General features: G+C 37.1%; 1 protein-coding gene across 1 annotated transcript in view; it reads right to left on the bottom strand.

Annotated features, from left to right (window-relative positions):
• Hcn1 (hyperpolarization activated cyclic nucleotide gated potassium channel 1) overlaps positions 1–22926 on the bottom strand; it is a 435404-nt gene that overhangs the window by 368141 nt on the left and 44337 nt on the right. Inside the window, exon 2 of the mRNA XM_060385736.1 lies at positions 6985–7408. Within this exon, the coding sequence (XP_060241719.1) occupies positions 6985–7408 (424 nt within the window). The remainder of the gene's footprint in view (positions 1–6984; positions 7409–22926) is intronic.

Genomic DNA, 22926 nt, shown 5'->3' with positions numbered 1-22926 from the left:
TGATATTAAAGGCATGCAACATGACTGCTCAACAGGCATTTTAATGCAAACACACACATATGTATTAAAATCAACATATACCTTGTTCATCTAATAATCATCCCGAGCAATCATTTTGGCCAAAATATCACTCATAAAATCTGAATTTGGATATTTTTTTCACTTTTAAAAATTTATTTACATTTTTATGAATTACAGTTTATTCACTTTGTATCTCAGCTGTAGCCCCCTCCTTCAATCCCACCCTCTTTCCCTCATCTCTTCCCATGCCCCTTTCCAAGTCCACTGATAAGGAAGGTCCTCTTCCCCTTCCATCTGACCCTAGTCTATCAGGTCTCATCATTGTCTTCCTATGTGGCCTGGTAAGGCTGCTCCCCCCTCATGTGGAGGTGATCAAAGAGCCAGCCACTGAGTTCATGTCAGAGACAGTCCCTGTTCCCCTTACTAGGGAACCCACTTGGACACAGAGCTGTCATGGGCTATATCAGTGCAGGGGTTCTAGAATTTTAAGACATATATTAAAGTGCACAGCCAAAGCATAAGTATGATATTGAAATAAGTCTTCTCAAAATACAAATAATTACTTAAAGAAGTAATTTAATACCCTTTGATTAGCCTCAAGAAAAGTTCTGCATGACTAAATAGTCAAAGTAATTATATTTTTCTAGAACTGTATTAGTCAATCTGCTCACTCATTCCAAAAGTGTAAATTAGTAATTTCAATTCCACAAGAGATCATTTTATTATTTAAAGATCTAGAACCCCAAAGTAACATAACTGAGAGAGGACACCTAGTGGTCTTTAGCAGAATAAACACTTGCTGCAGAAAAATGGACACTTCCCACACACGTGTAAAAAAATCAGTATTAGGATCGCCTGCACTGTGTTCTGTGCTGGGCGCAGCCCGTGCTGGGGCCTGAGCAGTGTGATCTGTGGTGGACACAATAGACTGAAGAAATATAAGTTCCTTTGTTTTCAGGTACACACTGAACTTAGAATTATGACATTTCCATTATTAGATCACAACTGGTGAATGTAAATATAGCAAGAAAAGTACTGAAAAGATATTGATTTAGACCTAAACAATTTATATATGAAATAGGGGACAAAGAGTTTTAAAAATAAGATAAATTGTATAAAATGCTTTTCTTCTTTACTCATCTTCTTTGACTTTTACCACTAAAGAGTATTAAAGTATGCACATACATGAAAAAAATTAGTGTTAGATGATACACTAGCCAAAGAATGATGTGACTATGAATCTTATGCTTATAGATATTATACACATAAATCAAATTTGTAATTTCAAAGAACTTTCATAACTCCCCTCATTTAAACCTAAATATGCTGTTATTTATGAGCATAGTAAGTCAGCTATATATGACCTCTTCTAGAATAAATGGAAAAAGGCATTTGGTATAAACAACCAAATACATTATTTGTAGCATGGAGTCCATTTTACACCAACTCTTAAAAATATAAATTGTAAACATAATTGACATTTTATAATAAATAATACACTAAAATCTTCACACGTTTTAAGGATCAGAATACTTGGCTAATACGTGCTCTTTAGCTATTCTAAATAGCTAAAATAGCTATTGAATCCTGCCTGGGATAACTGCACACCCAGCACTTCAAGACAAGGGTAAATCTCTCATTGTGCTAGTAGTATTGACTCTGTCCTGAGCAGCTTCTAATCACCTGATCTATCAAAGTAATGAGGCATCACTCTCCCGCCTACAATGTCTCAACGATACCTAACTGAGTTCAATATTAACATGAATTCCAGTCTCTGCTTGCAAGATCACTCAAGAGGTGCACAGTTGCTCCTCAATGTGATGCAATACTCCAGGCCCCCCTAGTTCTTTTTGATGTTACAGACTCCAGCTTCAAACACAGTTCAAACGTCTTGCAAAACTTCTTGATGTACAGTAGAAACTACGTATTTTTCACTTCCTCTTTCTTTTCACTACTTACTATACCACTTATTATTATGTACTCACATGTCTGCTTTTTCTATACAGCTGCATCTGCTTTGTGTCTTTATGCATTGCCCTCTATAAGTAAACACTACTTTTAAAAATGCTTCAGAGACAAAAAAGAATACTCTTCATACATTAATGGATTTAATACTAGAATACAAAGTGTGTAACAGGTACCAAAATCGGTGATGTATTTAGAATCCTGTCCTACTACACAAGGAAACTCACGGGCAAAGTGGACAGTGATGCTTCCATCTGCATGCTCATGTCTAGAAAAGTCAAGGGCATCACATGTAGCAAAGTATCATGAATTAAAGTATTCAAAACCAGTTGAATCCATCTCTATAACAGTACTGGCTGGCTATTACAACTGAGTGCACCCCAGCTGAATACATTCTGGAAATCAAATCAATTTTTAACGAGTGGATAGAAAGGGAAGGAATGACTTTCGAATCTGAAAGAATGCACATGGAAAATTTTAGTAGTGGGAATAATCATTACTTGCATGTATGGTGAAACTAAACATAAGCAAATATTAATGCAAAGAAATGACAATGGTGAAACGAGTGCAGGGCACAGGAGAGCCTTAAAGGCAAATCAGAAAAACACAGATTGCATGTGACAGGTAAAAAGTAAGGAGCCTCTCTTTGTTCCAGTCTACAGCAGGTTTAGGCAAAAACTTCATTTGTTTTTGAACAAGACTTAAAATTTTACATGTTTTCTAAAAACAGAAGTGCTTAAAATATGTTGAAATGTTTAATAGTCAGATAATTCATAGCAAGAGTTAGGTTTTAATCTGAACCAAATAACATGCTGCAATTAACTAAAACCAGAAAGCAAATTCTTCCTTAATTCCCCATGAGACTAAGTCTCCTTAAAAATTCCGTGTTGCTCTTCACAGTTTCTAGATAAACCTCTTTGTGATCAAACATCACAGCCTAGTAGTGATTACTAGAAAGGCATTGTAACATGCCGACAAGTTATCCTTCGGCAACTGCTATGCCTAATAGGTTCGTAGCCCCAAGCCTTTCTCCCTTCCTCAAAGTTCATTTACTTGTTTTACTATGCCTAAAATCCACACAGAAAAAAGTTGGGAAGATAGGAAATGAGAACTAAATAAAATATGTTGTGTAACAGAAAGCCATGGCGACTATTTAATTATGCATTGGACTTCATCTTTTACATCACTCCTGAAGAAATGTCCAGTTTAGCTGAATCACTGAACCATATAATTGGATAACCCTTAAAAAAGAGAATAATTTTATTCACATGTTATTTGTCATTCAGTTATTTCTACGTTGGGATCTTACTACATTGTTAAGGCTGGAACTCATAGTTTCCTCCTGTTCCATCTCCCAAGTAACTCTGGGATTGTAGTCACACTCCATAGTAACCAAACACAAAGTGATGTTTATTCTTTCAATTAATGTTGTATGAGGCTTTAAAAAGAGTTGACTTCCTTTGACAAAAAAACTGGGGTCAACAGACAGGGCACTTGAGGTTTTGAGAATCCTTTACTTTTATACAGCGAATAATCCCCAGCTTGCTAAGCTTTTAATCTGGTCTTTATCTCTTTAGAGGCTTGTGATCATCACAAATTGTTAATAATGTTCCATTTACTTTTCAAGGATTTCCTCACCATATGTGACCCTTTAGAGGGTCATACAGAATTGTTACCCCTATGATAGATCAGAAAGCATCAATCAGGGCTGTAACTCTGTCCTACCTCAAAGGCAGCCCTAAGAAAAGCAATGTCACTGAATTAGGAGAATGAGTTTCCAAGTGAGAAAAACCTATTTCTGCAAGATTATAAAAACAGAAAACTTTCTAGCCTCATTTATCTACATTGCTTCATATTTTTAATCACCTGACAATGTATATAAAATTTCAACCTAGTTTCAAGAGCTTAGTTTTTACATTCTAAATCATTGACCATATAAATTGACTTAAGGATATAACTTCTCCTTTGATACACTAATCCCAGGGCATTTCATAAACTGATCGTCCTCATCAACTGTTTCCTTCTACACATTTACCTATAGCACGGATTTATCATAGGAAGTATATTTTAAACTTCCTGCATCTCATTCATAAGATTTTTCTAATGTCTCTGGCTTCAGAACTTCTTGCTGTATTTTAGTTGAACTAATCCAGGCTGGGGGTGGGGAAAAATGCAGCACCAAAGATGAAGACAGTTCCCATAGCAGGCAGCTGCTTTCCTTGCGAATGATTCATTTAGAACAGTGGCAGCTTCCAGACTTCACACATGACTTCCCCAAATTTGCTGAATTTAGCATTAGCCAGCCTGGTACTAAAACACTCAGAACTCAAAGACGTGTGGGTGAACTCATGTCTTCCTCTGTCATCTTAATCCAAAAGCTCATGCAGCTACTTCTGATGATTAACTTGTTGTGTTTCTACTTGTAAACACATCCTGGTGGCATTTATAAAAGTCAGGTAGAGATGTGCCAGTTTGGGAGCCATTCAAGTTTCTTTGTCATTACAGCTTAAATCGTGTAGGTGGAATAAATGAATTTATATTAAATTCTGGGATGTAATTCCAATTCTTCGTCTTTAGTAAGATCATAGCTAGCAGTCATTAAACATTCATGATCTGTATTGTTATATGGGTATATCATATAACCAAGAAAACATTCTTCAGCTAAATGAACTTCTGATTCATTTAATATCAAGGCCATTTATTTATAAGAAAGATATTGCCAACTCACAACCCTGTCCTAAATGTGTTTGGTTAGCACATCTCTCTAAGTGCATATTAAATTGCATTTCACAATAATGATGTCAGACAGTCGGTGCTTCTGGATGATGTTATGGGCATACTGCACAGATCCAGGTGCTGGTGACATGCTAGGAACAGAAAACGTCAGTGCTAAGGAGTGTCCTCTCTGACCACATGCTCTGTCATTTTATCTGATAGGATGCCATCTGTTCATCCTGCTGCCATTCTCTGGTGTAACTGGGTTAAAGCTGAAAGCCATTAAAAATAGTCACACTGACTACTGTATTTTTAATTGACTGGGTAGCTCTATCTGTGACTTCTCTTACTGTTTGTCAAAAAAGTCTTGTGACCTTGCTTTAAGAGTAAGTGTTTAGTTCTCGAGTGCTTTAATGATCACATTCTCAGGTAAGAAAAGCTCCACATAGTTCATAAAAGAAGCTATAAAATAGTAGAGTATTGGGTCCAAAAGTACAAGCTACAGTGAGTCCTGTACCGCTTTTCAGAACACGGCTCTAGAGTCAGATTGCCATGCAGAGGAACCCAGATCATGTCTTTTCAGCCTCCTAGCCCTGCCAAGGAACCTTGGTGTGTTTACCTGTCATCATCTGAAAATTATAACAACAATAGAATTTATTTCATTGGATTACAGAGGAGATTTGGGGAGCTAATTCGTACAAAGAATCAAAAAACTGCTTCTCAAATTAATGCAATGTCCCCAACAAATATTGGTTATTAAAAAGGATCATCTTGGATTGGTAGTCTCAAATTTGTTTGAGAAAGCTTTGAGAACTTCATATAAGCTTCTGTCTAGATATATGTACTGTATGTAGAAATGTTACAAGTGAATCCAATTTCTCGAATCTGCTTCATTTAATTTTTAATATATTCTGGATCTATATTTTAAGAATAACCCATTTTACGGCTTTCCTCAGTGTATTATGCAGTGTTTTATTATTGTGTGTCATTTCCTGAAATCCTGTGAACCGAAATGTCATTGACAAGCATCCACAAAAACATTGCTACAGCTGCCCAGAAAGCAAATAAAACTTCCATTTTAAGACTTCCTTAAAAATACCAACAGGCATTTCTGTAGGATTAAAGCAAAAATCTAGAGTCAGTATAGTGTTTTATGAGAGTGTGCATCTGGTACGATGGAGGTCTACTGAGCGCTCATTTTTATTCAGACAATCAAATCGAGTTTATAATACGAAGGGCTGTGCTTATGGAGAAAAAAAAAAGCTGAGAAAAACAAAAGTTTAATATGCTAGCTGTGTGTACCAGGCCACAGAGGAAGACAATGCAGCCAGTCCTGATGAGACCTAATAGGTTAGGGTCAGATGGAAGGGGAGGAGGACCTCCCCTGTCAGTGGACTGAAGGAGGGCAAGGGGGAGATTAGGGAGGAAAGAGGGGATTGAGAGGGGATGAGGGAAGGGGCTACATCTGGGATACAAAGTGGATAAATTGTAACAATCAAAATTAAATAAAAGAAAGAAAAAATATACTAGCTGTGGAAAGAGGTACTGAGACCTTTGGAGACTTCACTTTGCAGCACTGCTCTTTCACCATACCACCCACTGTCTAAGAACAGCAGAAGCCCCATTCAGCAGAAATGAGGATGATTGGCTAAAGTCACTCCATTTCTTCCTTTGTGTCTGCCTTGTTGTATTTCCCTTCTTAGGCATGCTGGTTTTTCACTATTATGAAATGAACTAATTGGTGGAAAATATAATAAATAACTGTAGGAAGACAAAACAATAAGCAAATTCAATATGCTGAATTCCACTCTGAAATTAGAGATAACCAAGGAGACACTTTACATTTTCCTCAAATGTAAAGTCACTGAAATTCCAATATTATTAGAAGCATATACTGCCACCTTTTATACAAGAGGATATATTAGATTAGCAATCATACCCTACACATCTTCATCAAAGATGAAATGTGATGCATTTTTAGGAAATAAAAAGAATCTTCCAAGGCATTAGACAAGCTGCAGTGACTAAGATAGCAATATGTCAGTTAAAGTGTATTTGCTTAAAATACATTAATTGGTAGAGGCTTTATAATTATTTTTAGTTGGCTCAAATCTTTTTGGGATATAAATATCATTTAAATATCAGAGAAGAGAATTCTGCATATGATTTGTTCTTAAATTTTATACAACTCCTTAAACGTTACACATACATATCCAAATAGTCATACTGGAAAAAAAAAAAAAACACGATACAATGGCTTTAAGAAAGAAAAACATGACCTACCTCTTCCCACTGATGTATGTATCTAATTAACCTTGAAAGGCGTAATAAACGCAGGAGACTGAGAATTTTTGTAAATCTCACAATGCGAAGTGCTCTGGCTGTCTTGTAAACTTCCGAGTCCATCCCTTTCTCTACAATAAGGAAGATATAATCCACTGGGATTGATGAGATGAAGTCCACCACAAACCAGCTTTTTAAATAGTTCATCTTGATAACTTTAGGGTCCAGGATGATTTCAGAGCTGTCTTCATTGACAGTCCCAGTCCTAAAATTCATGATTAGGTCCAACAGGAAAACGGTATCTGATGCCACGTTGAAAATAATCCACGGTGTTGTTGTTTGTTCTGTAAAGAATGTGATTCCAACTGGTATGATGACCAAATTGCCAACCATCATTATAAGCATTATTAAATCCCAATAAAACCTACAAAGAATAAGAAAAAATGCATTTTAGAATGTAGAACATAATCTGCCATTTGCATGTTAGAAAAAAATTAAAGATACATGGTAAAATGCCTAACAGAGACACAAACAAATGTTTTTCAAATATTATTTTTAAATGACTGAACATTTAATTTTGAGAAAAACTAGACTATTACTACATCAAAGCTTAATTATTAGCTTCCTAAAAATTAATTGATGTGATTCATTATGCAAAAAAATAAAAAAATCTAATGAAGAGCTAAAAATAATTAGCCTATAAGATTGATTCTAAATATAATGGATTTTTTTCAAAATAAGAAGTAAATAAACATAAGCATACAAGTTCTATCTTTCAACTTTGTCTTTGCTACAACTGTCTAGAGGCACTTTGAAACACTTTGCATATCAGTTTAGGGATCATAGAAAAGATTAAGCAATAACATATAGCATATTCTAAGAATTTTATTGAAAATAATCTCTAAGAGTATAAACTTGATTAAATATAGATTATAATGTATATTGCAACTTTGCCATATACCAAATGTTTATGTTTGTCTTTGCTCCAAATAAGAAGACTTGGGGTTGAGGCTGAAAATAGTCTCTTTCAGGTTGGAAGCAGAAACCAACTTAAAATTTCAATGTTGCTCCATTTCATTGAACATCTTTGTAAAATATATTGTACTATCTTTCAAAATAACTTTTGAATTTCAGACAGTTTTGAACCTAGATGGGATTATTACTTGCATTTTGAAAATTTTCTACCCCAACTGTAAAGTTTTGTCTTGGTAGATAAATAGGACTTAGACTCATATGGTAGAAAGACCAGTGGAAATGACTGAGGGGTTCTCTAGGTTTTCTTAGACTTTAGGCATGCATTTGAGGAATGTGTAGGGCATCTTGTAAAAAGTGGTAGGAAAGAGAAAGGGACCTGGAAATGACAGGTGCTCCATGAGACCAACAGGGCCAACTAAACAGGGCCCAGAGCGTTTGCTGAAACTGAAGCATCAACCAAGGACCATGCAGGAACTAGACTTAGGCCCCCAACAAAGACGTAGCAGATGGGCAGCTTAGGCTTCATGTGGGTCCTCTAGTAAGAGAAGTGGGGACTGCATTGGACGCAGACTCATTTGCCAACTTTTTAATCACTTTACCCTGGCAGGACTGCCTTGCCAGGCCACAGGGGAAGAGGACAAGCTCAGCCCTGATACAACTTGATGAGCTGGGGTGGACAGGAAAGGGAGTTCCCCTTTTCTGAGGAAAAGGGGAGGGCAAGGGAAGGAGAGTAGGACTGGGAGGGGAGGAGGGATGGGGCTACAACAAGGATATAAAGTGAATAAAAAAAATAAAGAAAATTTTAAGCTAAAAAAATCTTTATTTTTGTTTTCTAATTTTTTATAATTACACTTTATTCACTTTGTATCCCCCCTGTAGCTCCCTCCCCCATCCCCTCCCAATCCCTTCCTCTCCCTTCTCCATGCATGCCCCTCCCCAAGTCCACTGATACAGGAGGTCTATTTTTTCTTCCTTCTGACCCTAGTCTATTAGGTCTCATCAGGAGTGGCTTCATTGTCTTCCTCTGTGACCCCGTAAGGCTGCTCCCCCTTCAGGGGAAAGTGATCAAAAAGCAGGCCAATCTCTGGGAAGTTCCCTGTGTTCAAATTTTCTTGTTCTGTTGCTCTTTCATGGAGATAACCTAGAATCCTGAAAATGCAGCCACTTCTGATGAGAACTGATAGACTAAGATCAGAAAGAAGGAGAGGAGGACCTCCCCTATCAGTGGACTTGGGGAGAGGCATGCATGCAAAAAGGGGGGGAGGGGGGATCTGGGGAGAGGGTGGGACTGGGAGGGGAGGAGAGAGGGGCTTATGGGGGGATTCAAAATGAATAAAGTGTAATTAATAAAAGTTAAATAAAAAATTTAAAAAAAGCAGGCCAATCAATTCATGTCAGAGAAAGTCCCTCTTCCCATTACTACAGAACCCACTAGGAGACTGAACTGCCTTGGGTTAAATCTGTGCAGGGGTTCTAGGTTATCTCCATGCATGGTCCTTGGTTGGAGTATCAGTCTCAGGAAAGACCCCTATGCTCAGATTTTTTGGTTCTGTTGTTCTCCAGGTGGAGCTCCTGTCCTCTCAAAATAAATAAATAAATAAATAAATAAATAAATAAATAAATAAATAAATATTCTTAAGTACATGTTTTGTATTCTGTAAGTGATTCAAGAGTAAAACTGTCTTTTAAAATAATGCACTCTTTTATTTTTAATAAAAGTGAATTAACAAAAAAGGTATCCTCTTACATTTACATCGTACTCGCAAATAAATAATTTGACGTTTTAACAACTGAATTATATAAACATCAGAACTATGTTACAATATTCATGAATAATATATAATAATAGTTTTCATTTTCACTTAAAAAATTCTAGAAGAAACCAATGTTTTATTCATACATTCCTCTTCTGTTTTCTTTATTGATTCTAATTCTGACTTTATGCCTTGCACCATTTCCTTCATCTGTTTGAAAGTGGCTACCTTTCTCTGGATGATGGCCCCAATTTTTTTCTTCATTTCCTCTCTATATTCCACTAATTGTGTCTCTACTAGTGTCTAGATTTGTTTGGCTATATTTGTCTCTGTTTCTTTGAGAGTTTTGTTCATTTCCTCTCTCTTTGTCTCCACTTGGATAGCCAATTCTTTGAGAGATTTGTTCATTTCCTCTTTAACTGTCTGTATTTTTATGGCTATTTCTCTGAGAGATTCATTTGATCCTCTTATACTTAGCATTGCAAGTGTCTTCATTCAAAAATTCCATCAACTACTTAATTTGGTGATGGTAAGATATAGAAACACTCTAGGAATAGTGCTACCTCAAGATCCAGCTATACCACTTCTAGGCATATATCCAAAAGATGCTCAAATATAAAACAAAGATATGCTCAACCATGTTCATAGCAGCTTTATTTGTAATAGGCAGAAGCTGGAAACAACCCAGATGTCCCTCAATAGAGGAATGGATACAAAAATTGTGGTACATTTACACAATGGAATACTACTCAGCAATTAAAAACAAGGAAATCATAAAATTGTCAAACAATTGGTGGGAACTAGAAAAGATCATCCTGAATCAGGTTACTCAGAAGCATAAAGATACACATGGTATATACTCACTTATAAGTGGTTACGAGACATATAATATAGTATAATTATACTAAAGTCTGTACATCTAAAGAAGCTAAGCAAGGAGTACCCTGAGTAAGATGCTTAATCCTCACTCAGAGAGGTATATGGGATGGATATCGGAAGAGAGAGAAAACAGGGAAAAGTACAGGAGCCTACCCCAGAGGACCTCTGAAAGACTCAACCCAGCAAGGTATCAAAGCAGATGCTGAGACTATAGCCAAACTTTGGGCAAAGTGGAGGGAATCTTATGAAAGAAGGGTGAGAAAGAAGGACCTGGAGAGGACAGGAGCTCCAAAAGGAGAGAAACAGAACCAAATCTTCTGGGCCCAGGGGTCTTTTCTCAGACTGATACTCCAACCAAGGACCATGCATGGAGATAACCTAGAACCCCTGCTCAGATGCAGCCCATGGCAGCTCAGTCTCCAAGTGGGTTCCCTAGTAATGGGAACAGGGACTGTTTCTGACATGAGCTCAGTGTCTGGCTCTTTGATCACCTCCCCCTGAGGGAGAATCAGTTTTACCAGGCCACAGAGGAAGACAATGCAGCCAGCCCTGATGAGACCTGATAGGCTAGCATCATATGGAAGGGGAGGAGGACCTCTCCTATCAGTGGACTTGGGGAGGGGCATGGGAGGAGATGATGGAGGGGGGGTGAAATTGGGAGGGGATGATGGAGGTGGCTACAGCTGGGATACAAGGTGAATAAACCATAATTAAGAAAGAAACAAACAAAGAAAGAAAGAAACAAGGAGAGAAAGAAATAAAAAAAGAAAGAGAGAGAGAGAGAAAGAAAGAAAGAAAGAAAGAAAGAAAGAAAGAAAGAAAGAAAGAAAGAAAGAAAAAGGAAGGAAGGAAGGAAGGAAGGAAGGAAGGAAGGAAGGAAGGAAGGAAGGAAGAGATAAAGTTAACACCCCATACAGTTTTTGGACAAAGGTGTCTAAAACATACATGATATCTATTATATATGTTAATACATATATAAACAGCCATATATATATATGTGTGTGTGTGTGTGTGTGTGTGTGTGTGTGTATGTGTGTGTGTGTGTGTGTGATCTCCCCTGTTCTAAAAAAAGCTATCACTTGCTTAAAATTTTATTAACTAATTCTCTAGCTATTCTAGAATGTTTCTCTAAACAATGTAACCCAAATTTAGCTTCTGGGTCAAAAACCATCAGTGGCTCAAGTAAGTCAAAACAGCTGAAGTTTGCCAAGGCACAAGGGAATCTGGACTACAGCTTCCTCTTCTCCATCTTTGTCTCTCTCGGGCGATAATGTCCTTGCTTGTGCTGTGCCACCATGCATGCCACTATACATACACAAGAGATGTCTTCCATTCTATCTGTCTCTCTAACTGTGAATATTCTACCTTCTTTAAAATTCTGTCACACAATTCATTTCTTAATCTTCTCTCTCTGTGTTATTTTTTTTTCTTTTATTGTTTTTACCGTGATGCAATTCTATTGCTCATCACAAAACTAAGCAGGAGGTAGAGGGGTTTTTTATATACTCCCTGTCCTGATCTATGAATAGAGACCTCCATGATCAACACCACTCACTACCGGAACATGTATAAATTATAAGAAATTGGAAATGATGAGCCTACGATGGCATGTCATTAGCACCCAGAATTACATCTTAAAATTAGAGTTTTTAGTTAGTGAGGTGCATTCCATGGATTTTAACCAACATGCATACATAAATAGATTCACTTCCTTGACCATCTTCTGCTCTCTGCCTATTCCCCTCTCCTTCTTCTAAACCTTAAGTTTTAAACACCTCCCAAAGAAATGTATATTTTCATTATGTTTCCTGTTTCAATTTTGCTCTTGTTACTGTTTGCATTTCTTTCCTTGATCGCTTCTGCATTTAAGTTCTTTGGAGTTCAAAATTATATCTTGTGTTGTATTAATATTCTACTCTAATGTAGACATTAGCTAAGATAATAAGTGATACAAGGACATTTTAGGTAGAAATATACGTTTCAGCCAGACATTGAAGTAAGATAAGACAATAGCTATTAGAAACAGAATATGTCAGTAGTGTAGGAGACAAAAAGATTGGGAATATATTCTTAATTTGATAAACAAGAAATAAAAGAGTTTCAGATCTGATTTCAGATTTGGTGTCTTATAAAATCAACCTACTTCTGTCCACTGTACCTCAGAGATCCTACCTCTACTAGATGCATGGTTTAGGGCAAGATTTTTAATTGACATGTATTCTAGGTTTGTTCTTTAGCCCTCAAAGTTGCTCTGAACACAGATGCTATATAATGATATGTGTCAAGTGTCGAGTGTTACATGGAAGAAAGAGAGGACCAAGACTCTAAAATAAAATATATATTTCTCAGTGTTCCATTTTACCTAGTAATCTGGTTGTTAAACTCAATAAGACTTCATTTCACCACAAAACTTTATATAAGCATGGCTAGTATATGTCACTGGTTCCTCTATGCTCAAGGAAATGGATAAAGAGCTTCCTTGGAATATCTCTAAAGGAAGAACACTCAGTGGAAAAACAACAGTATTAGAAATGAGATCAGAAAAATAATGTAGGTAGTGGTTTTTACCTGGTACTGGAAATAAAGAAAACCAATTAAAATAAATGTAATACCTCTGAAAGGAATGCATTTCCATTTGAATTGAATCATCACTAATAATGGTAATGTTGCCAAAACATTATGTTATAGAAAATTTCTTTCCCTGTTGAGTCCATTTTCTCCCACAGCTAGAAATAGTATTTTGAATATTAATTCATAATATTAAGAAGAATTCCAAATTCAGCCACATCCATTTTACCTACCCACTTCACCCCTCCAAGGCCTATGGTAAATCAGTGCCATTCAATTCGCTTTTTCCTCTCTAACAATCCCTCACTGTCCTTGAAGACCCATGCTCATTACGACTTCCTCTTTGGTTGATGTAAACTAAAAATAATGAGTTATCTCTAACCCACACCCTTAAATGGATTTGTTATTTCCAGTTTGCTATCAACAGTGCTTGCCTTTATAATGTCTTTCCTAAATATTGAATGGATGGTTCTTTTTTCCTTTTTGTCTGTTGAAGTAAATATTTTTTTTTTACTAAGAAAAGGGGAGTAAAAAATGGTTTAACTCCTGAGAGTTGTATCCATTCCTTCTCTACATAGTTGACCTTAAGTGATACAATAATTCTATCCCATCAGCACTGGCTTGAGAAGCACTCTTAAAAGAAGCAAGCACATTGAAGTCTCACACAATGAATTCTTTTGACAACTTACTGTGAATTGGGTATGTCTTTTACATATTCATAGCCACGGTGTGACACTTCCGGAACTGTCAGAAGTTTCACAAGTAAGGTTGCTTCAGGGGATAAATTCATATCAGTGGATGCTGTGAATGTGTGGGCCATTTTATTTTTTAAAAAAAGTTTTGAAAATAACAATTAGATTATATTTGAGATATCGGTCATAAACTGAATTCTTTTGCATTAAATCATGCTCATAAACACACACAGAGGGATTTATTACCTGAATTTCTTTTCATAACCACACTCAATTTTCATAATCATGGTTTAATTTGTACTTAAAACACTTCAATTTTCAAAAATTCCTTCTGAAAAATAATATACAGCCTTTTGTAAAATCTGGGCACTCTTGATAATATCCTCAGTGTGAATGTGTGTAAATCTCCCAAGCCAGTACCTGAATATTGATCTGATATGTCCCCAGGTTTTTTCTGTCATCAGTGAGAATATTCAAATGGCTACTGAGCTAAAATGAATGCTTTTAGTAAATGCTGACAAAGAGTTTCCTCATCTGGGTCTGATTTTGTTTCTGATGCTTTAACATCTCACAGGGATGAATTTATTGTTTGTGAACAGTAGGAGGAAAAATCTTAGCAAAAGTATGTGCAAAGAACTCAAATATAGGTGATTTGAAGGAGAAATATATTATGTTCATCTGTTTTCTTTCTTTCATTTGTTCTTTTCTTCCTTTTGCATTTGTTTCTTTCTCGCAGATTTTGTTAGCTTTGTTGTTGTTTGTTTTTGAAACTATATGTTATATAAACCACATGAGCTTAAAATTCATTGTGTATTGGGAGATGGCTTGAATTGCTTATCTTCCTCACTCATTAGCCTTCCAAGTGCTGGGATTATAACCACCCATCATGCTCAATTTAACTCTTTCAAATTCTAAAGAAATGTTAAATTTCCAAATATGATGGGAGACGTAGCTTGATTTTTAGAATGAAACTAATTTATACACTATTTAAGTGCATTTAATTGTTTTTCAGTAAACTAGGCATTTAGCGAGCTAGATGAGTAGATGAAGTGTTTTAGATGAAAGTGTGACTGGAAAACAAACTGGTAAGACAAGACAGAGGTTCAAATCCTGTAGCAGTATAAGGATCTGTACTAATTAGGAGAAAGTTAATGGTCCTTTTCTTGCAGGTATATACCAGCTGTATTCTTGCTGGTATATGGTCCTGCTAACCGTCAATGCCAATGGCATGACATTGCTCCAAATATTCTTACATGGGCAGCGACTACTTCAACTGTTTCCCCTTCTTCCATAAAGCTCTCATGAATCTTTGGTTTCAACATTATAATGGCTTCTTACTCGTTTTCTTGTACTACCAGAAACGTTCTCCTCATTCTTTAACTGACAGTGATTTTGATTTTTCTTCCAGTGGTAGCGATAAAACCCAGGACACTGTGTGTAGTATAGGGCTGAACTGTACCTCTCCAAACCACTTCAAAGTAATTGACCTGACTTTTTAGTTTGTGCTTATTAAAGGATGGCGTTTTTGCATCTATTAGGCACAACATTTAAGAATATGCCTCCGATCTTTTTTTGCAGAGCTTGGCATTTGATCATCTTCCCAGTTTTGTTTTTACTTCCAAGTATAATCCTTTTCAAATTCAGCTTTTCCTTTAGTTCTGTCACCATCATGCTTGATGAAGGCCTTGAGTTGTCAATGTCCACTGACTAATTTTGTTATTTCTACCTGCCTTTATATACAAGACTTCCCTCTTGCTTACGAGTGAAATACAGCTACTCAGGATCTTCTGAAGTGTGTGGCAGTTCTACAGCTTACCCTGCATTTCTTGTGTACTTGATTTTTAGATGGATTTTAGTTGGCTTCCGTAGACTGTGTCCACAGCCAGCTGTGTTGTTTACATGCCTTCTGCTTGCCATCCCCCAACAGAATATCCTCCGAGGTGTTCTTTCCCTAAAACCAAAATTGATTTTCTGAAGATGTCACTTAAACTGTCTGCCTTCATTCAAGCTTCTTCACCCTTTTCCAGGCTAGTTGGTGTGTATCTTCTGTCTGTCTCAAACTCTATTACTTCCTCCACGCAGTTTTCAGTTTCCAAAAAGATAAATTAGGGAATGGTGCATATCTTACCATAAAACAATGTACATAATATTACAATAAAATAATAACAAATAATGTTTAAAATAGCTTAAGGCCAATCAAACGTCAATCTTCTCTTAGGTTGTCTAGAAAATACTTCTTAGTTTCCAATGATCAGATTGTATATCAGTCACAACCCAGTTAAACACAGTTTATTACCTAAAAGTTTCCTTAACATTAGTGATCATTTACTTTCCTGGTTGGTTGGAAAATATTTAGATTTAAGACTTTTAGAAATGATCTTTCAGTGGTATGATTATGATACAAATATTTAAGCTTGTAATTTCCTTTCTGTGAATAATAGAAAGACCTTATTCAAAGAAAGACCAGAACTAACCAGTCTGTCTAATAATGCAAATATTTGTTTACCACTGCTTTTTATTTATGTATTTATTTCTGTGGCCAATTATTTCAATCAAAGGAAAGAATGGAGCAGAATTCTCTGTCCATTAAGTTTGTCTATGCTACAGTGATCTATCTTCATGATGACATGTAGAGCTGTCATGAAAAGAAAAAAAATCTTTAATTTATGAAGCTTGAGTGAGTAGAAATAATTCATGAAATCACTCCTTAAGTTTAAATTTAGAACCCTTTAAAAAGCTCAATCTAAAAGTACTCCTTAGCTTCTAACAACTTTTTATTGAGAATTGAGTGTTTTTTAATTTTGTTTTTGATTTATGATCTTTATTAATTCTTTGAGAATTTGACATGCTGTATTTTGATCACATCCAACCATCTACCAATTCCTTCCAAATCCAACCATTCCAAATCCACCTACTCTATGTCCTCATAAAGTTAATAATAATAGTAATGATAACAATAATAATAATAATAACTTACTATCCATATACTCTTAGGTGTGTAACTATCCCAGAGCCAGGAGATGATTACAAAACAGTGCTTTCCAGAATCGATGTGGCTACTTTACATATGAACTGACAATGTTTTTTTAATTGAATTTTTATTTCTTATATTAATTACAGTTTATTTACTTTGTATCCCAGCTATAGCCCCCTCCCTCATTCCCTCTCAGTCCCATCCTCTTCTCCTTCCATGAACCTCTCCAAGACCACTGATAAGGGAGGACCTCCTCCCCTTCCATCTGATCCTAGCTTATCATGTCTCTTCAGGATTGGCTACAATGTCCTCCTCTGTGGCCTAGCAAGGCTGCTCTTCCCTTGGGGAAGTGGAAGGTCAATGAGCCAGCTGTTGAGTTCATGTCAGAGACAGTCCCTGTTCTCCTAACTAGGTTTTGACAGCATCAACAAAACCTGCTCAAGCTCAATCTAGACAAAATGGCAGTGTGGGATTGGGTAGGCACAAAGTCTGACCACTGACTGAAGAGTCATTGTTAATTGATAGATGCTAGGAGAGGGACAATCACTTTTTCTTATGTGTGTGACTCCTAATGGATGGTCTACTTTGGATTATTAAGACTTCGTTGCTTTAAGAAAAGGGAATATACCGTCATCAGTCATGACATCTCAATGAAAATGTGTTCAGCACTGTTCACTCTAGCATGAATTGTGGTAAGTGCTGTACTTTCATAAATTTCTGAGAATGAACCAGATAAATGATGTTAGGTTGTGTTACTGATTATATAGTCCTATGATACAGATAAGGATGGCGCTTGTATTTTGAAACTGGACTGAATAACTACCAGTTGCAGAGGACTTTATAGTTGTTTTTTCTTTATTATTATTATTTATTACAATTTATTCACTGTATCTCAGCTGTACATACAGTGATACTTTCTCATTTCCTCCTAGTCCCATCCTTCCTCCTTCTTTCCTCCTTATGTCCCTCCCTAATCCACTGATAGGGAGGTCCTCCTCTCCTACTATCTGCCCCTCGCCTATCAGGTCTCATCAAGGCTGGCTGCATCATCTTCCTATGTGGCCTGGAAAGACTTCACCCCCCAGGGGGTGGTGATCAACGAGCCAGTCACTGAGTCTATGTCAGAGACAGTCTCTGTACCCCTTACTAGGCCATCCACTTGGAAACTGAGCAGCCTATGGGCTTTCTCTGAACAAGGGGTCTAGGTCCTCTCCATGCAGGGTCTTTGTTTGGAGTACTGGTCTATTCAGGCCTCCTTGGGCCCAGGTTTTTTGCCTGTGTTTTTCTCCTTGTAGATACCTAATGGCAGAGAAACACTTAAAAAATGTTCAACATACTTAGTCATTTGGGAAATGCAAATCAAAATGACTCTGAGATTTCACCTCACACCGATCAGAATGGCTAAGATCAAAAACTCAAGTGACAATACATACTGGAGAGGATGTGGAGAAAGGAGAACCCTCCTCTATTAGTGGTGGGAATATCACATTGCACAACCACTTTGGAAATCAATCTGGTGCTTTCTCATATAATCAGGAATAGTGCTACCTCAAGATACAGCTACACCACTGCTAGGCATATATACCCAAAACATGCCCCATCACTCAAAAAGGACATTTGCTCAACTATGTTCATAGCAGCTTTATTTGTAATAGCCGGACTATGGAAACAACAGAGATGTCCCTCAACCGAGGAATGTATACACAAAGTGTGGTACCTTTATACAATGCAATACTACTCAGCTATTAAAACCAAGAAAATGGGAACAAGCACTGTCTCTAACAGAAACTCAGTGGCTGGCTCTTGGATTACCTCCCGTTGAGGGGGGGTGAGCAGCCTTAGCAGGCCACAGAAGAAGACAATGCAGCCAGTCCTGATGAGACCTGATAGGCTAGGGTCAGAGTGAAGAGGAGGAGGAACTCCCCTATCAGTGACTTGGGAAGAAGCATGGGAGGAGATGAGGGAGGGCAGGAGGGATTAGGAGAGGATGAGGGAGGGGGCTACAGCTGGGATACAAAGTGAATAAACTGTAATCAATAAAAAATTGAATAAAGTTTAAAAAACAAGGAAATCATGAAATTTTCAGGCAAATGGTGGGAACTAGAAAAGATCATCCTGAGTGAGGTAATGCAGAAGCAGAAAGAAACATATGGTATATGCTCACTTATAGGGAGATATTAGCCATATAATATAGGATGACCAGACTAAAATCTATAGTCCTAAAGAAGCTAAACGACATCTTTCCTGGGAGGACCTTAGGAAAGATGCTTATTCCTCATTCAGAAGGGCAAATAGGATAGACATTGGAAATAGGAGAAAACAAGGAACAGAACAGAAACCTTCCACAAAGGACCTCTGAAAGACTCTACCCACCAGTATGCTGCTTCTCACCAATCTTTGGGCAGAGTGCCCAGAAACCTTATGGAAGAAGAGGGAAACAGAAAGACCTGGAGGGGACAGGAACTATTTACATATTCTTAAGACACCTTATAGCAGGGTTGGTGAAATGGCTCAGCAGTTGACAGCATTTCCTGCTGTTACAGAGTACTTGGGATTGGCTTCTAGCACCCTCCTAGGGAGGGTTAACAGCCCTCTGTAACTCTAGTCCTAAGAATGTTCCACCCTCTTGTGGTCTGCCTGGGCATGACATACCTATGCACACCTAAGCATGTAGGCAAAGCATATAAATGCATAAAAATGAAATAAAAGTTTTTAAATCTTATTATATTTGGTCATGTTAAGCCACTAATATCATGTAGAACTATTATATGTCTTTTCCAGCTTGTGGGTATGGTAAGTGTCCAAGAATGATATGGCAACCTTTAGTCAAGAACTGTGCTTAATTTTTTTTTTCACTTTTTAAAAATGTATTTATATTTTTATAAATTGCAGTTTATTCACTTTGTATCCCTGCTGTAGCTCCCTTCCTAAACCCTTCCCAATATTATCCTCCCTCTATCATCTCCTCCCATGCCCCTCCCCAAGGCCACTGATAGGGGAGGTCCTCCTCTCCTTCCATCTGACCCTAGCCTGTCAGATCTCATGAGGACTGCCTGCATGGTCTTACTCTGTGGCCTGGTAAGGCTGCTCCCCCCTCAGGAGGAGGTGATCAAAGAGAAGGCCAATAGGTTCTTGTCAAAGACAGTCCCTGTTCCCATTACTAGGGAATCCAGTTGGATACTGAGCTTCCATGGACTCTATCTGTGCAGGGGTTCCAGGTTATCTCCATGCATGGTCCTTGGTTGGAGTATCAGTCTTAGGTGGTATTGAAAACAGAAAGAAGGTAAGGTAATTTAAGTGTGACAATATGAAAACAAACCATCCAGTTATGATTCTACTTAAGTTCTTACAGGCAAAACATAAATATTAATTTTCAGCCCATGACTTTCTTTGGTGCTTCCATTTTCTACTATAGTTACAGCTGATAATAGAACAGGGTTTTCAGAAGAATTATATACAACAAAATAATAAGCCCAACGAAAGTGTTTATATTCAGTAAGAAAATGGTGGTTTTATTTTCCCCTGTCTTTTTCAGTCACCCATGATAAGACATATTTTAAAAAATTGTTTTCTCAAGAGTAGAACCAACCCCAGAAAAAAAAAAAATGAGTAGATGAGAACATTTCGGGCAAAGCTGCAAGGCTGGCTTTTGATCTCTGTGCTTCTCAATATAACAACTACCAAGTTTGTCAACATCCCTGGAGAATCAGAGGAAATCCTCTGTCTTTGTACCTGTGTAGAGAACACAACTTCTAAGGAAAAGCTACTGGTTGGTCTGTTTCAGAAGAGTTATCTGAATTATTTCTGCCTTGGTATGTAAAGATAGCTTGCTAACGCATCGATCAAGATCTATTCAGATATTTTAAAAGAAAAAAAATCAGGCAAGCAAGAATCACAATTAGTACCAAATAATTTCTCCAAATGTTACCATTATAACACCAATAAATTACATTATAACACCAATAAATGTTATGGTCACTGTTCAGCACAAAAACATTATTCTAAGCCTTGAAAAAAAAAACAAAACATGTAAAGTATTCACAAAACCTAATCTCAAGAACAAGCAATTTTAATATGAAAGTGAGTATTAGTAATTAGATAAAACTAAGAAAGATTGAAGGCACATTCATAAATAAACTTCAACCAGTTGGGCACAGTGGCACACACCTGTACTCCCAGCACTAGGCCAGGCAGATGAAGAGTGATCGCTGTGATTTCAAAGCCAGTCTGGTCTACAAATTTAGTCCCGGACAGCCAAGTTTACATAGAGATACCCTGTCTCATAAAAACAAATAATAATAAATAATAATAATAATAATAATAATAATAATTAACTACAACATATACTCTGGGTTTCCAAAAAGGTAAAAGTATATGTTTAAGGTAAGCATTAATATAAAGTAGGTGCAAAGATATTATATACTCGGTAGTTCCTGTGGTTGCACAACTGCTTGGGACACAAGATTAACTTGTCAATATGTATGTGCTGTATAAAAGATTTGGCACTACCACTTCAATGTGAAATACTCAGGTCAGTCTTCAAGAAGATATGATCCATCAATATATACTACTGGGGAAGAAAAATATTCCACAGTCTTGCTCAGCTGTAAACTCTTTTAAAAACAGTAACTGACAGAGCAGGGTATGGCCCCTGGTGTGATAGCAGCATGAGTGTTCGGGGAGTAAGCAAACACTTTCTGATTAGAGTCAAAACTCACTCTAAAAGACAGAACTTATGCCTGGTACTAGTAATTTGGTCAAAATATTATGAGTGACTACTTCATAAGCCCTATGGGAGAGCCCAATGCTATTATTAGTCTGTAAAATAGGAATAGTATTAGACTGATCCCCAAATTCTTCTAGTTAACCCATAGATTAGTGCGTATCTCTGCCCTCATCAGAAAAGCGTCTGTGCACAATAAATAATGAATAATACATAGACCCAAAACTGGTCAACATGCAGAGAATAAGAGAAGGTGGGGTTCTCAGCTTTAAAATGGAACGTCCATAATCCTCAAGCCGCAGAGAGCAGCACAGAAGAAGGGGCAGAAAGACTATAAGAGCTAGAGGTGAAATACTATTTCTGCCGTGAAATAGTATTTATTGCATATGACAGAACATTGTTTACATAAAAGTCACAGTGACTGGAACTGCATAAACAGTCTACCTAAGATTAAGCCAACAAGAATCCCTGCATGGAAAGAGAAGATCCCCACATATAGCTGAGGAGCTATTGACAGTGATGGCTGCTGGAGAAAGAGAAAAAGGGCTGTCATCCCTGAGATGTTTCTCACACTACAGTAGATGGTGTTCTGTCTACTTACATCCAGGCAGTACTAAAGGACGCAGTAAGTTATAAAGAGAAAGATACATAAAGCCAGGAGGAAAGCGTGGTGGCGATTACGGGGATGTTTAAATGGCTGTGTGGCGGTTTTAATGAGACAACTCTGTAATACTGTTGATAACTGAATACTTTCTTCCCAGTTTATGTGGGTGTTTGGCGAGGCTTAGGAGGTGTGCCCTTGATAGAGGAAGCATGTCAATGAAGATAGGCTTTAAAAGTTCAAAAAACCATTCCCTCTTTTTGCTTTGTGCTTGTGGTTCAAGGTATGGGCTCCCAGCTTACTGCCCTATAACCACGTCTTTACTCCACCGTCGGAGACCGTAACCCTGTGAAACAATAAGCCCTAATATATTTCTCTTTATGTTGCCTTGGTCATGGTGTTTTATCAGCAGAATTGAAGAACTGTTACAGGGAAGTAATTGGCTTAGATCTGATGAAAACATAGTGTGCATGTAGAAAAATTCTCAAACAATAAACATGTAATGAATGTGGAAAATGAACTTAAAACTACAACTGAAATTAGTTCATATATATTAAGATATCTAGAAAACTGTTGCATAAAACTTCTTGTTGATGATGTGTAATAAAAATTTAAAAAATGCTGTCTAGAAAAGAGAAGAAATGGCTAATCTTTCAAAACACTGGGAGTGCTGTGAGGCTATGTAAAGGGCTGTGCTGTGGCTCACACAACAGGATACACAAGTAGATGTGGAGAATGGCAGCAGAGTCAGCTTTGGGGGAACCTGCAGAGGAATA

The sequence above is a fragment of the Meriones unguiculatus genome, chromosome 6, assembly GCF_030254825.1.
Source record: "Meriones unguiculatus strain TT.TT164.6M chromosome 6, Bangor_MerUng_6.1, whole genome shotgun sequence".
In the NCBI taxonomy this organism is placed as follows: domain Eukaryota; kingdom Metazoa; phylum Chordata; class Mammalia; order Rodentia; family Muridae; genus Meriones; species Meriones unguiculatus.
The sequence above is the reverse complement of the archived record's forward strand: the minus strand, read 5'-3'. Positions and strand labels throughout refer to the sequence as shown.